Source organism: Orycteropus afer, unplaced genomic scaffold, assembly GCF_000298275.1.
Source record: "Orycteropus afer afer isolate SDZICR_OR568_19922 unplaced genomic scaffold, OryAfe1.0 scaffold00185, whole genome shotgun sequence".
In the NCBI taxonomy this organism is placed as follows: Eukaryota; Metazoa; Chordata; class Mammalia; order Tubulidentata; family Orycteropodidae; genus Orycteropus; species Orycteropus afer.
Window position 1 is genome coordinate 4,442,362 of NW_006921772.1, and position 16,121 is coordinate 4,458,482.

General features: G+C 36.1%; 1 protein-coding gene across 1 annotated transcript in view; it reads left to right on the forward strand.

Moving 5' to 3' along the window:
* The window catches only part of ADAMTS19 (ADAM metallopeptidase with thrombospondin type 1 motif 19), a 511,689-nt gene that overhangs the window by 380,354 nt on the left and 115,214 nt on the right, over positions 1-16,121 (forward strand). The window contains exon 16 of the mRNA XM_007947461.2: positions 7,613-7,693. Coding sequence (XP_007945652.1) covers positions 7,613-7,693 — 81 coding nt within the window. The remainder of the gene's footprint in view (positions 1-7,612; positions 7,694-16,121) is intronic.

Sequence of the window (16,121 nt, forward strand, 5' to 3'; positions counted from 1 at the left end):
AGGGACAAGTCCTTTATGTTTGAATAACCAGAAAAACCGAGTTCATTCTAGATAAAAGAGTTCTTTAGAAAGGAAAATTAGACACAGCCTTCTAAAGTTTGAATGTACCCTTTCGCTTGGCCCCAGAAGAGTAAGAGATAAGTGAGCTTGAAGTTCTTGAAGCCTAAAAATAACTAAGACCCAGGGTAAATTGCAGATCAGAATCTCAGTCTCCAAAGCTGTGAAAAAGGTAACAGGTCCCACAAGTCAGAATCTGCCAGCACTCATTTACAAAAGGCATGTTTAGCTGTAACAAGCTCTCAGACTTTCAGCTAAGGAATGTGAATGTAATAAGCTTTTCAGTCTGATAGTTATAGGAGATGTTTTCATACTGCACAAGTTCAAATGAAATCTGAAAGACAGAAGAAATCTAAATCTATTAGAATTTTTGTAAAATAATCTTGCATAGCGATTTAATATGCATGGAAACAGTTTGCCAGAGCAAATGGATAAACATTCAGCACTGATCTCTTTGTTAAATTGTAATAGCACTTTATTTTACCACTAATCACAGGAAATAGAAATACTGTTAAGGCGATAATACTTTCCATTCTGACATTAGTTTGGTAGATATATTTATCCCCTGATTTCTTCAAAGCCTATTTTTATTGCACTTAAATCTCTACTTCTGTTTTGTTCTTTTGTTTGCTTTGCACAAGTTATTTTAATGGCATCTATTACTTAGAAAATGTTTGAGGTATCTAAGATAATAGGAATATCAGAAGCTAATCACATACCTTCTCCCTAGTTTCACATTTCTCAGAGAGAAGAGATCAGAATTCTTAACTTGACCCCCAAAATTCTGCAAAGTCTTCTTTCTCTGCAGCCTCATCTCACAACAAGGTCCCTTCTTTCTCTAAGCTATTGTTATTGTTGTTAGGTGCTATCAAATCAGTTCTGATGCAAAGCAACCCCATGCACAACAGAACAAAACATTGCCATCCTCACAAACATTGCTGTGTTTGAGCCCTTTATTTCAGCTGCTTTGTCAATCCATCTCACTGAAAGTCATACTCTTTTTTGCCAAACTTCTGCTTTATCAAGTTTATCTTTCCCCAGGAACTGGTCCTTTCTAATAACGTATCCAAAGAGAGTGAGATGAAATCTCCCTATCCTCCCTTTTAAAGAGCATTCTGGCTGTGCTTCATCCAAAACAGATTTATTCATTCTTTTGGAAGTATGTGGTATATATACTTCACCAATACCGTCATTCAAAGGCATCAGTTCTTCTTCAGTCCTCCTTATTCAGTGTCCAGCTTTCACATGCTTATGAGGAAATTGAAAATATCATGGCTTCGATCAGGCTCACCTTAGTTCTCAAAGTGACATTTTATCTTTCTAACACTTTAAAGCAGTTTTTTGCAGCTGATTTGCCCATTGCAGTACCTTTTTTGATTTAGTGACTGCTGCTTCCATTGGCATTGATTGTAGAGCCAAGTAAAATGAAATCCTTGACAACTTCAATACTTACTTCACTTACGATGTTGCTTATTAATCCAGTTGTAAGGATTTTTGTTTTCTTTCTGTTGAGGTATAATCCAAACTGAAAGCTATAGTCTTTGATATTCATCAGCAAATACTTCAAGTCCTCTTCACTTTCAGTAAGCAAGGTTGTGTCATTTGCATTATTGCAGGTTGTTAGTTAGTTTTCCTCCAAATTATTTACAGATCTTCAAACTGACTATGCTCCCTCCTAGCATTTCACATTTCCATATGTAGTTTGTCATCTTCCTTAGTTCTGCCTGTTTGATTCCTAGACTTAACTCAGATCTCAGCTCAAATATCCCTTCTATAGGGAAGTATTTACTAAACAATCTCTACCTCCTCACCATGAACAGTTTGGTGATGCTTATTCTTTGTGGGTCCATAAAGTATAGCTCTAATCACATTTGTAATTTTACATGTATCAGTTTGCCTTCCTCACTATACTGTGAACTCAGTAAGGAAAAAAAAAAAAAAAAAAACATAATGGCTATTTTTGTTGAAGCACAATGCTCAGTCCAATAATATTAGATAATTTAATTAGTAATAAAACATTACATTTTTCAGAACTTTTACACTAAAAAATCTGTTATGAGTCCATAATTCTATCATGGGCTCCATTTACTTTTAACTTTAGGAATGTTGTGTTCATTCCTCTTGAGACAATTTCATCCCTATAGTTTATGGGCTTTCAAAAATTTCTTGAAGGAATTGCAGCCTATTTGGTCCAGTTGGCCATCTACACTGTATGTATTGCATGAGCAACACACATGCAGACGCATATGGGTGTTTCCAGTCCCACTGCTCTATTTAGAAGTTGGCAAATCATGCGTGTTGGAACTAGAAAATAAACTTAAGGAGAAGTGTGTGTGGTTTTCCTTTTCTTAGTACTTTTTCATGACTTTTCATTATAACCTACCTAGCTAGGAGATAATTTTTTAAGGAAATGAAAGAAAGGTAAATAGTGTATTTAGCTAGTTGTGAAACTCTCCATTAAGAGGAAAATGGGCACAAATATTATTCTTAGTATAAGAAAAACTCAACCAAACTCACTGCCATCGAGTCGGATCTGACTCATAACAACCCCTCCTTGGGTTTCCGAGGCAGTATCACTACAGAAGTAGATTCCTCAATCTTCCTTCTGAGGAGTGACTGGTGGGTTTGAACCACCAGACTTCTGGTTACCAGTCAAATGTCTTAGGCACAATGCCACCATAGCTCCCTTAATATAAGAAGATGATGATATGCATCCTGCATAAGGAGGACATGTTCTTAGTGTTTTTGTTTGTTTACCACAGCAGTGGGAGAGTCATAGTATTGTCTATTCTATTTTATGAAATATTAATAATGAGTCATATGAAATAGTAATAGTGAGTCAAGAAGCACATAGTAGAATCAAACAGATCTGAATTCAAAACTTGGGTCAGCTAATTATTGACAATGTCGTCTTGGAAAGACATTTTTTTCTCTACCCTTATTTTCTCATCTATTAAATTAGAAATGTAGTATCTCCCTTGGATTTTACCATATGATTAAATATTATGAACTATGTAAATTACCTAGAATAGTGATAAGCACAGAGCAGGTGTTCAAAATACAGCATTTATTGATATTACTACTATGAAGATGATAATTTTAAGATGGCTAACTAAGAATGAGATCTCTGGTTATAAGATAGATGTTTTCCTAGGCGAAACAAAAGGTTCATTATGAGGATCAAATTTGTTGAGATTGACATCATTGATATAATATTCTAATTTCAAAGCTAGACAATAGCCACCCATATTTCTGTTGTTGTTAGGTGCCATCAAGTCAGCTTCGACTCAGAACAACTCTGTGCACAACAGAACAAAACACTGCTTGGTCCTGCACTGTCCTCACAATCCTTGCTTTGTTGAGCTCATTGTTGAAACCAATATGTCACTCCATCTCATTGAGGGGCTTTCTATTTTTTGCTGACCCTCTACTCTACCAAGCATGAAATTCTTCTTCAGGGAATTGCCCTTTTGACAACATGACCAAAGTGCCTGAGACAAAGTCCAGACATTGTCACTTCTAAGGAGCATTTCAGTTGCCCCTCTTCCAAGACAGATTTGTTCATTCTTCTGGATGTTCTTGGTATTTTCAGTATTCTTTACCAACACCACAATTCAAAGACACTAACTCTTCTTTGGTCTTCCTAATTCGTTGCCTAGCTTTTACATGCATATGAGACAACTGAAAATACCATGGCTTGCATTAGGTGCTGCTTAGTCTTCCAAATAACATCTTTGCTCCTCAGAGATGTTTTATATCTTTTAAAAAATGCGTATTCTCCATTTTGTTTCAAGGTTTATTTACTAAGGAAGATCTAAGCCCTCAGTCACTGGTTTTCTATTTTAATATTATATTCGTTTAATGTGTTTCTGCCCCTCTTTGTTCTTTAAATTCAGTCTTAACTTACAATCCTCAAAACCATTCCAATGGAACAAATAATAAAGAATTGCTCTAGATATAACTATAAACTTACATGAAACTATTGCTCTAGTGCACAAAATACCTCTGAGCTTACAACTAAACTCAGTCATGAATTTACACCCACTACCTCTGCCATTCTATACCTAATATTCTTTTTTAACATCCTAATGTTTAACATCTCCTCTAAATATTTTTCTAAATTCATTTGCTCAGAAATTCTCAGTTACCTCCTGACAGTGAAATCCAGTGGATTCACTCTACTCACCTTTCCTTTGATGTCTCTACAGCTTTTAACACAGTTGACCAGCAACTTTTCCTTTTTGGAAATATTCTAATCCATAGGAACTGTCTATACCAAAGTAGACCAGATCTCTGTCTGCAGTAGTAATCATTCTTTCTCTGTCTTCTTTCTTGCTTTATTTTCAACCAAGATGAGTTCTTGACTTCTCCCTTTCATCATCTTCTCCTTTAGTCCTATGGCTTAAACTACTACATTTGCAAGAATGCCTCACAAGGGTACATCAACAACCTTTCTCTGGAGTTCCATAGGTTCCAGCATTCTTACTAGACATTCTACCAGTGTGGATATTGTTTCATTAAAAATAAGTTGAACTATCAAATATCACTAAAACTAGACCTTCTCTTTATATCTAATTTCCTGTAAATAATCTTTCCATTGTCACATGAATAATATTGAAGCATTGTTTTCAATGCTTATTTCCCCACTTTCTGTTGGACAAGTTCAACAATTCATTTTTCTCCGCAATGCCTTTTGGAGTTTCTATCTGATCCTCTACCACTCCTGGATTTCTGTATTAGCTCATGACCACTGTCATCTACAACTATTTCTTCTAGACATTCTGCCTATTGGTGTCAGATAAAGCCTTTTTAAAGCAGGATCTAATTACCAAATTCTATTGCTATAGAATTTTCAGTAGTTTCAAATTGATAAATTCAGGCTCCTCAGCTGCACTTAAACTTTCAATAGAGCCATCTTCTTACATCTTCTCATTTTGTCAGAATTATTTCATTCATTTGATATGAAAACAACATGTACTACCTTCCTGTACTTTGCAGTGAACTCATCCCTTTATATGTATATATGTATATATCCAAATACTGTCTATTTATCCAGGACCTCTTATAGCATAGTGCCTAAGGTACTTGACTGCTAACCAGAAGGCTGGCGGTTCAAACCCACCAGCCACTCCTCAGAAGGAAGATTGGGCAATCTACTTCTGTAATGATACCACCTCGGAAACTCAAGGAGAGGTTACTATGAGTCAGTCCAACTCGATGGCACATAACAACAATGACAACATCTATTTATCCATGTTATCCATGTGTGTGTGTGTGTGTGTATCTCCAAATAGTATCCATTTTTCAAAGATGGTTCATCTACTTAATTCTTGTAAAGCTTTCTTTTAATTATGGAAGGTGCTTTCGTCTCTGAATCACAGTGATTAGAACTGATGCCAGTGTTTTTCAATGTAAATAATATATTTAATTGTAGATTTTTTTAATGACAAAAAGTAGTGGCTAATCCTATGGGGGTGATGAGATCAGGGGAAAGGGATACTTTCAATAATTCGGTTTATATTCCTTAGGAAATTAGGCATTTCATTTTGCATATTATCTCTTTAGTATAATTTTTCAGTTCTATTTAACTCATATATATAAAATATGTGTCTTTGTATAAATATACATATATATATATATATATATATATATATATATGGAGTTCTAGTGGCACTGTGGTTAAGACATTAGGCTGCTAACCAAAAAGTAAATGGTTCCAACCCACGAGCCACTCTGCAGGAGAAAGATCAGGCAATCAGCTTCCATAAAGATTTACACCTTGGAAACCCTATGGGAGTCACCATGAGTCAGAATTGACTTGATGGCAGTGGGTTATGTTTTTTGGTTTATTATGTATATGTTATTTGTCTTTCCAATTAAATTATAAGCTTTGTGAGAGCAGAGACCATCTTACTTTTCTTCTATGTACAATTAGCCACTCAACATTTCCTTTCTGTTTTTATTGCTGCCTATATTGTTCAAAGGAGCTCTGGTGGTGCAGTGATTAAGGCATTTGGCCCACTAGCTGCTCCATGGAAGAAATATGAGGCGGTCTGCTTCTATAAAGATTTACAACCTTAGAAACACTATAGGGGTTGCTACGAGTTGGAATCGACTGGATGGCAGTGAGCTTACTATACTGTTCATGTAATAAAATGATAATGTTTTTATTTTTGGTATACTCAATGGTATACTCTATTTGGTATACTCAATGGTATACCAAAAATAAAAACATTATCATTTTATTACATGAACAATATAGTAAGCTCACTGCCATCCAGTCGATTCCAACTCATAGCACCCCTATAGTGTTTCTAAGGTTGTAAATCTTTATAGAAGCAGACCGCCTCATATTTCTTCCATGGAGCAGCTGGTAGGGAGCTCTGGTAGCATAGTGGCTAAGGCACTTGACTGCTAACCAGAAGACTGGCGGTTCAAACCCACCAGCCACTCCCCGGAAGGAAGATGGGGCAATCTACTTCCATAGTGATACTGCCTCGGAAACCCAAGAAGGGGTCGCTATGAGTCGGGTCCGACTCGACGGCACATAACAACAACAACAACAACATACTCAATGGTTAAAGTGAATAAGCAGTGTTCCTAATGGAAATTATGATTGTAAAGGCTCATGCCTCTAATTCTAATCACTGCCACCAGGTGGAGTGTATGCTACCTTTTGGTGTACAACAAATAAGTGTAAACACTTCCAGGAATTTGAAAAATTAAGAAATAAGTGACAACCCTGGAATTAGCTATGTCACCTTTAATTTTTTTTAAAAAAAAAGCTCAGAATTTAGGCTTTTATCGATGAAGAATATTAAAATTTTCTTAATATAATTTAAAAAATCTAACTCTTGAGTCAAAAGCAGGTTACATGCAGGTGCTCTCCTATATCACTTTATTTTATCTTGTTTCATTTCAAGCACTTTGTTTCTAACTTCTGCTGAGATAACTTTCCTGGGAAACTGCTAATTGTGTCTTGCTTCTGGCTCCTGAAACCTTTGGAGGTGACACTGAATTGCTTTGTAACATCTTGCACTTATTTGTCTCCAGCTCCAGTTTCAAAAACCTTCATTAATCTCCTCAGGGGAATACTTTTGTCCCTCCTGTCTATACATAACTACTCCAGGGACATGGTCCATGTCAGCTGTGTTCTCTCTGCTACAGTTGCTCCTTTTCTACAGTTTCTAACTTAAAGGATCTCCCCAAACAGAGTCTTAGCTTATTTGCTTTGTTGTAAGAGCCACTGTTTCTAGCCAGGCTACCCCATTGTGCTCTTTCTCATTTCTTAAAGTGTCAGTGAACTATTTAATGTGGAAAATATACTTCCCTATTTGTGCTTGATAGTGCTCTAGGCTCAACATCTTTCCAAGAAGCTGCTCTACTTGGAAACATGACAGCTTTATACCTAAGTTGTCCCTACCCCCACCCCACATAGTGAAATAGAGTAAAAACCAAAGTCAAATTAAAAAATTAAAAAGGCAAAAAGTTAATCAAGAAAAAAATATTATGGAGAACTCAATATTTATTTCATATTCTTTACTGATTCTTACAGGTTACATAGAAGTGTTGGTGATACCTGCTGGAGCGAGAAGAATCAAAGTTGTAGAGGAAAAGCCGGCACATAGCTATCTAGGTAACCTGTGTTACAGATACAGACAACACAAGTGTTAGTTCAACTCCCTGCCCTGAGAGTCCTGTGAAAAGGAGGAAGTCAATCTGTTTCTAGTTACATGTTTGAATTTCCCAGGAAGCGCCTCATGTCATATCAAGTAGGAATTTCTTTCCTTCTCTCCCAGGGACTTCCCAGGAACAAAAGCAATCTGGTTGTCTATATGGTTTTTAAGGAGTACAAATTGCTTCCATATGTTAGTCTATGTTAAAGAAAAAAAAAAAAAGTCATTGAAGGATTTGAGTATATTTTTTTCATACACACATATACACCTACATATGCACATGCATATTAATTATATGTATATATGTGTTTGTGTTGTAAAAATATGTAAAATGATTGTTCTAGAATTAGGAAATCTTGTGGAATTATTTTTTCTCTTCTACATACTAAAATAACTCATTTTTTAAAAATAGTAATAGGTTCTCTTATAGATTGAATTATGTCCCCAAAATATATGTGTTCTAAATCCTCACTTCTATGCCTGTGGTTATAATCCCATTTGAGCATGGATTGTCTGTGCTATGTTAATGAGTCAGTCAGTATTAGTGTAGAGTGTATTTTGAATCAATCTCTTCTGAGATATAAAAGAGATTATGCACAAGATAGCTAGGAGAACCAGAAAAAGGAGATGCCAAGTCACATGAAGATCTCCCTGGGAGCAAAAGCTCAGAAAGATAAGGAATCTTCCTACAGAGCTGACAGAGAGAGAGAAAGTGGTTCCCTATAGCCTGCACCCTGAATTCAATTCTAGCCTCCTAAACTGTGAGAAAATAAATTTCTGTCATTTAAAGCCACCCACGTTTAGTATTTCTGTTATAGCAGTACTAGATAGCTAAGACACGTTAACTCTTTTTCCTCATTTCAGGCAAAGTTACCTATGAAGAGAAGGTTTTTAAATGTTTATGTATTTCTTGTAGAAAGGACCTATTTTAACATTTTAATTAGGTCAATTGATGACTTTTGAATATATGAAGGAAAATATTTCGTTGTTGAAATACACGTTTCTAGTGTATTAATATTTTAGTCTAATTCATGTGAAATGGCACATACATCATACTTACATTATCTGTAAGAAATACTGCTTGCCTTTTGTTTTACAAAAAGAATATCATCATTATTCTTTCTTAAGTAAACAATAGTGTTTAAATACAGAAATCATTTTACATGCTAAATTACCCAATCCTATATGACTGTTTCTACTCTACAGCATTGAGAGAGGTCTACAGTAGGATTGTATTATTATTTTTCATTAGGGTTTGCTTTCAAAGAATAGGAGAATTTGAAGAAAGGAGACAGTAGAAAAAGTCCTTCACCATATGGCACACTCATTAATTTGTCATTACCCATATATAAATTGTATCAACGACTACTCCTTGGGTTTCCGAGGCAGTATTTCTATGGTAATAGATTGCCCAGTCTTCCTTCTGAGGAGTGGCTGGTGGGTTTGAACCACCAGCCTTCTGGTTAGCAGTCAAATACTTTAGGCACTATGCCACCAGAGCTCTGATAATATTTAAATTCATGTAAGTACAATAGATCAACACAGATTTCTAAACTCAGATTAAGGCTCTTATATCCAGTTTTTGGAGACACTGGGGAAAATCTGTGCGTTTCAATACATTTATTCAGTAATAGACATTGGCTATTATATTTGAGTATAGATTTCCTTTTTCTAAACTGGAAAGGAATATAGATGTTTTAAATAGAATTGTCTCAAATTCTATAAAACTCCAGATTGCATTACAGTACTTATTTTTTTCAGTAAATGTGGATAAGCTAGCCAGCTTTACAAATGAGTCATCTCCATGTTGTCTTCACTTTTTTGCTTCCCAATCCTTTTCACCAATCCAGTCATGGTTTCTGTCTCCTCTTTCTATAGTAACTGCCTTTCTTAAGGTCCGCAAATGCTCTCTCTCCATAATGAAAAATCCAATGATCACATGTTACTTGGCCTGTCAACATTTAAAACTGATGACCTCTCCTTAGTTTGTTAAACACTTTCTTCTTTTGGCTTCTAGGACACTTAACTGCCCTACATCATTAGATACCCCCTACTGCTCTTTTTGTTGGATATAATTAACCTCAACCTCTACATTGTCTCCAAATGTTCCTATATTGTAATGTTCAGGCCTGGGCCCTACTCTCATCTCTGCTATAATATTTCTGTCAGAAATCAGGTGTAGCTCTATGGCTTTACATGTTTCTGTTTTTAATGTATAGTCAAATATTTCGTAGATACTGGCTTAAAATATTTCCTCCCCATGCTAAAATCTGTTCTACCCTTAGTTTTCCCCTACTACAGTAATTTTCACTGTTAGTGTCCTATGGCTGCTGAAACAAAATTACCACAAATTTTGGGGCATAAAACAACATAAATTTATGCCCTCACAGTTCTGAAGGCCAGAAGTCTGAAAGCAAGGTGTCAGCAGAACCATTCTCCTTCTGAAGGCTCTAGGGGAGCATGTTCTCTGTCTTGTCCAGTGGTTACCAGGGTTTCTTTGTGGCTCCATCACTCCAGTTTCTGCCTCCATAGTCTCATTGCTCTCCCCTCTTCTACTGTGTTCAAATATTCCTCTGTCTCTGTTTTGTAAGGGCCACATGTGATTGCTTTTAGCACCTACCTGGGTAATCCAGAGGAATTTCCGCATTTCAAAATCCTTAACTTCATCACATCTACAAAGTCTTTTTTGCCATAAAAGGTACTGGCCTAGGTTCCAGGGATTAGGATGTGGATTCTTTTGGAGGTCATTATGTGGCTACCACAGTCCCTAATTTCTACCCAGTGTTGTTGTTGTTATGTGCCGTCAAGTCGGACCCGACTCATAGTGACCCCTCCTTGGATTTCCAAGGCAGTATCACTACAGAAGTAGATTGACCCATCTTCCTTCCGAGGAATGGCTGGTGGGTTTGAACTGCCAGCCTTCTGGTTAGCAGTCAATTTCTTTAGGCACTACGCTACCAGAGCTCCCAAGTAGTTTATTCTAAAACTAGTAGTCCTCTTTGATTCCTTATTTCCTTTACCATTCTAATTCAATACATCATCAAGTCCTGTCAGCTAATCAAATCTATCACTTTCTGTCCATGCCAATTGTCACCCTAAACAAGCCCCTTTTTATCAGAGTGCCCTACTTTATTTCACTTAACACCACTTGGCACAGTCTGAATTTTCTTATTTGTTTATATGCTTGCCTTTTTTATTGTCTATCTCTGTGGGTCATTAATGAAGAAGACGACCCTGTCATTTTCTTCAGTGCTTTACCACAGTAACTAAAGCAAACCCTAGCACAGAGGAAAAAGTAAAGATTCTTTGAATTTTTATTAAGAAAAGATGGTTCACACTTACATAGTGATTATTGGCCAGTACATTTCATATAGCCATTAAAAAATCCTCACAGCTCTATGAAATAGGTGCAGCAAAACCAAAGCCAAAACCCTGTTGTTGAGTCAAACCCAACTCATAATAACCCTATAGGACAGAGTCAAACTGCCCCACAGGGCTTCCAAGGCTGTAAATCACTTTTCATGTGTGTCTCCCTCAGAGCAGCTGGTGAGCTCAAATTGTTGACTTTCTGCTTAGCAGCTGAGACCTTTGACTACTAAACCACCAGGGCTCCTAGGTGCTACTAGTGTCCCTATTTTTAAAAATCAAGAAACAGTGGAACAGAGACCATAAGCTACTTGCCCATTGTCGCACATCTAAAAAGCTGTGACCTTCAACATAATATCTGGATTCTTCACAATCTGGGCACAGCATCTGGATTCTTAGTCAGTAAACCAGTCTATTTCTTTATTATTCTTTTTTATTCATCGCCTTTGATGCAACACTTGTAATTTTAAAGTACATGACATATATTAAAATGTTTTCTCTGAACTCCACTCCCCTTTATTTTTTCCTTTTCTTACTAATGTGATCAATTTATTGTATAGACAGAAGTCATAAAATGACTGTTTCCTCTCTAATCACTGCCTTCAATTCTTCCAAATTCTATCTTCCATCCTCATCATTGATGTCTAAACAAATTCCTAATTACTTTTTCTATTGAAAAGACTTTACACTTTAAAACTTGAATCTCTTAACTGTCCTCGTGCTTAGCTTTGGGCCCCTCTCAATACAATTATTCTTTTTCATTACTCTCTTTGAACTGTATTCCCATGTGCAATTATTATCTGTTTTTTTTTTTTTTGAAGACTCTTGCTTTATTACTTTGTTACTAATTTATTAAAAAGCATAAAATGGAGAGTACTTCAGGTAGTCAGACCATATATTGTATCTTTTCAAAATCATTATGACTTGTGATTTTAAAAAATTCAGGAAGGTCATGTAGGTCAATTTACCAAATACCAGAGTAACATGTATTAAAAAATAGCATTTGTGCTCCTAAACATTCAGAATGGAGATTAAACCATGTTGAAAATCCTAACACATTGCAGTGTTTATTCAACACTGTATTCAGGAACCAACTATGTGTCCATATTTACTTAACTGAAGAAAAAAATAATTATCTTGATGAATGAGTTGAAGGATTCAAGAATAGAAACAAAGAGACCACTCACATTATCCAATTAAGAGACAATGCTGGTCCAAACAAGAGAAGTAACAATAGGATTGGAAAAAACTCAGTGGCTTCCAGAGAACTTTTAAGAAGTTGAACTGATGAAACTATTTTATAAATGGCTATGAGGGATGAGAGGGGATCAGGATTCAAGGATGACTTCTAAGTTTTTGACTTAAACAACTGGCCGAGTAATAGTGCCATTTACTGATATAAAGCATATGGATGATGGACATATTTGGGAAAAAAGGAATGGCACAGTACTGAAGTCCTAGATTTCAAGTCTAAAGACCTGGCAGAGGATACATATCATAAATCACATTTACTAAAAGGCTCCTTCAGGCATAGGAAGGAAGTAGCTGGAAATCTTCATCTGAAAATGTCTTTAGCAAAAAGAAAGGAAAATAGAACCTTGGCAAACTCATCATTCTTTAACAAATTAACTTGTCTACCTCAAACTATATATTATCTCATAGGAGACATCTAACCCCCTCTCAATACAATTATTCTTTTTCATTACTCTCTTTGAACTGTATTCCCCTGTGCAATTATTATCTGTTTTTCTGAAGACTCTTGCTTTATTACTTTGTTACTAATTTATTAAAAAGCATAAAATGGAGAGTACTTCAGGTAGTCAGCCATATATTGTATCTTTTCAAAATCATTATGACTTGTGATTTTAGAAAATTCAAGAAAGGTCATATAGGTCAATTTACTTTGCTGGTAGTATTGTAGATAACCTTCTTGCAACAAACCTCTTGCTAAAAACCATTTAAAATGACAAGCAAAATGCAGAATAAACAATCTGAAACACTTTTTTCAACCTAAAACATTTATTACTAAACTGGAAAGAAATTAAGGAATCCTCACATGCCAAAACCAAAGGAAGAGCAGGATTCCAGAGTATTAGATTGACTCTGAAGCCCCATGTCTTCTGTCTCATCCTAGTGACTAGGTGTGGATTTAGAAAGTCACAGCATTACTGTGGACAGAAAATAAGACCAATGCCTTTACAAAGTTGTAAAACTCTTACAGGATACCCCACAAATAAAGCAAGGACACCAAAGGGTTATAAGCCAGTAGGAAGGAGATAGAAATGTATTTGAATCACAACAGTTTAAAGAAAGAAACCATGTGTATATTGACTTTAGTACTATGTGGAGATAGAAAAACTCCCCTGAGAATTTGTAACCTGAAGCATATTCTCATGATTTTACAGCACCATTTTACCTTAAATATGAGGTCCCAAACCCTCAAGGCAAATGTTCTAGTTACTAAGGTGACTGACATATGCAAACACAAGTCCTATTTGAAGGAATGCACCTTCAGACCAGGTCTCAAAAAAAAAAAAAAAAAAAAAAATCAGTATTTTAATTTTGCAGTGAAACAAATAATTGAGAAAACACAAAAGAAAATGGACACCATGAGTAGAACTCAATAGACAAAAGGGAGAGCAAAAACAAACATGTAAAGACATAAATGGTCTTATCATATATAACCCACTGCCATCGAGTCAATTTGGACCCATGGCAACCATTTAGGATAGAGTAGAACAATTTGTTCTCATAATCATTGCTATACTTGAATCCAGAGTTCCAGCCATGGTGTCAGTCCATCTTGTTGAGGGTCTTCTTTTATTTTGCTGACCCTCTACTTTACCAAGCATGAAATTGTTCTACAGGGATGGATCCCACCTAACAACAAAATTGTGATAGCTAAGGTTGTATGTCAACTTGCCTGGACTATGATTCTAAGGCTTTATGCAGTTATGATATAGTCATCCCACATGATGAGATATGATAAAATGTAATCACTTATGTAATGAGATGTGCTATGGTGTGCTATGGTGTGCTATGTGCAGCCAATCAGTTGAAAGGGGGTTTCCTCAGGGATGTGACCGGCTTCCTATATATATATATAAATGTCTGGGAAAATTCTGAGGCTTCCTGCTGGACCTTGATCCTGATTTATAGCTCATCATCATCTCCGGTTCTTGGACCTGAACTAGGGGCCTGCAGTATTGCCTGCTGATCTTGTGACTGTTGCTTTCACAACCTGTGAGCCAACAGTCTGCCATTTTACCTACTGATCTTGCATTCATCATGCTCTAAAACCAGCAGCCTGCTATACTACCTGCCAATCTTTGGGTTCATTGCCTCCTGCAGTTGCCTGAGTCAGGAGAAGCCTCTAGTTAGACATTTGACCCATAAACTTGGGACTTTTCTGCCTCTGCATTGTGTGAGCAATTTCCTTGAGATAAATTTATCTCTGTCTCTGTCTGTCACTGTATATATATTTCACTAGCCACTCCTCAGAAGGAAAAGGGGGCAATCCACTTCTATAGTGATACTGCCTCAGAAACCCAAGGAGGGGTGGCTCTGAGTCAGATCCAACTCAATGGCATATATATATTGTGTTGTTGTTGTTATGTGCCATCGAGTTGGCCCCGTCTCATAGCGACCCCTCCTTGGGTTGTTGAGGCAGTATTACTACGGAAGTAGATTGCCCATCTTCCTTCCAAGGAGTGGCTGGTGGGTTTGAACCGCCAGCCTTCTGGTTAGCAGTCAAGTACCTTAGGCACTATGCTACCAGAGCTCCTATATATATAAACTTATATTGTGTGTGTGTGTGTATATAAATTTTGCTTCCCTAGAGAACCCAGCCTAAGACATTGACCAAAGTACAAGAGACAGAGTCTCAGCATCCTCACTTCTAAGACGCATTTTGGATATACTTCATCTAAGACAGATTTGTTCATTCTTCTGACAGTCCTGGGAATATTCAATATTCTTTACCAACACCATAATAATTCAAATACATGAAGGTCTAGACTCAGAGAACATATTTGCAATAAACTTATCTTTAAAAGTACTTATATCCAGAATATATAAAAATATGATTTACTGAATATTTAATAGATAGAAATGAGTATTGTTAACTCATAGGATAGGTATAAAAGAAAAAGTAAAATGAACATATGAATATTTATTATCTACCTTAAGAAAAATAACATTCCCTGTACTTTTGAATAACCCTATGACTCTTCTCACTTTTTTCTAATAAACTTTGAATAAGACTGTTGCTCTTTAAATATTTGATAAAATGTTGGAGTTTTCTGTTTGTTTTTGTTCATTCTCTGTCAGCCATTTTCATTTTCCCCTCTGTTCCAGTTATTAGCTTATCTTCAAGTTCACTGAATTTCTTTTGCAATGCCTAATTAGTTCTTAAGCCTATCCAGTTAATTTGTTGTTTCAGACATTGCGCTTTCTCTATTCATAGAAATTTGATCTGCATATTTTTATTTCCATTTCTCTTTTCAATATTTCTTTAAATCTTTGTGTATATTAATCATACATTTAATACCTATTTTAAAGTTATATTCCATCATATCTGTTATTTCTGGGTCTGATTATATCAGTTATGGATCACATGTTCTGCCTTCTTCACGTACCTTGCAATTTTAGCTTGGATGCTGGACACAGTTAATGTGATATCATTGTTCTTTATTTATTGTTGAGTTTCATTTTCCTGGGCAGTTAATTTATCTTCAGTTCAGATTGATCTTCTTGAGGCTTTTTAAAAGCTTTGTTCATCTGGATGTAGAGTAACCATTTTAAAGACTAGTTTAGCCTTATATCTAATATGTGATATTTCTAGAAACTCCACTGAAGGATCTGCATGTTTAGTAAGATCTCTCCACCCTGCATGAAACTTATGGTGGTTATGTTTTTGTGTCAGCTTGTCTGGGCCTGGTTGAGTGGCTGGGCAGCTGGTGGTAGTTATTCCCCACGATGAGACTGGCAATCAATTCCATGGTAGGATCTACCACAAGCAGC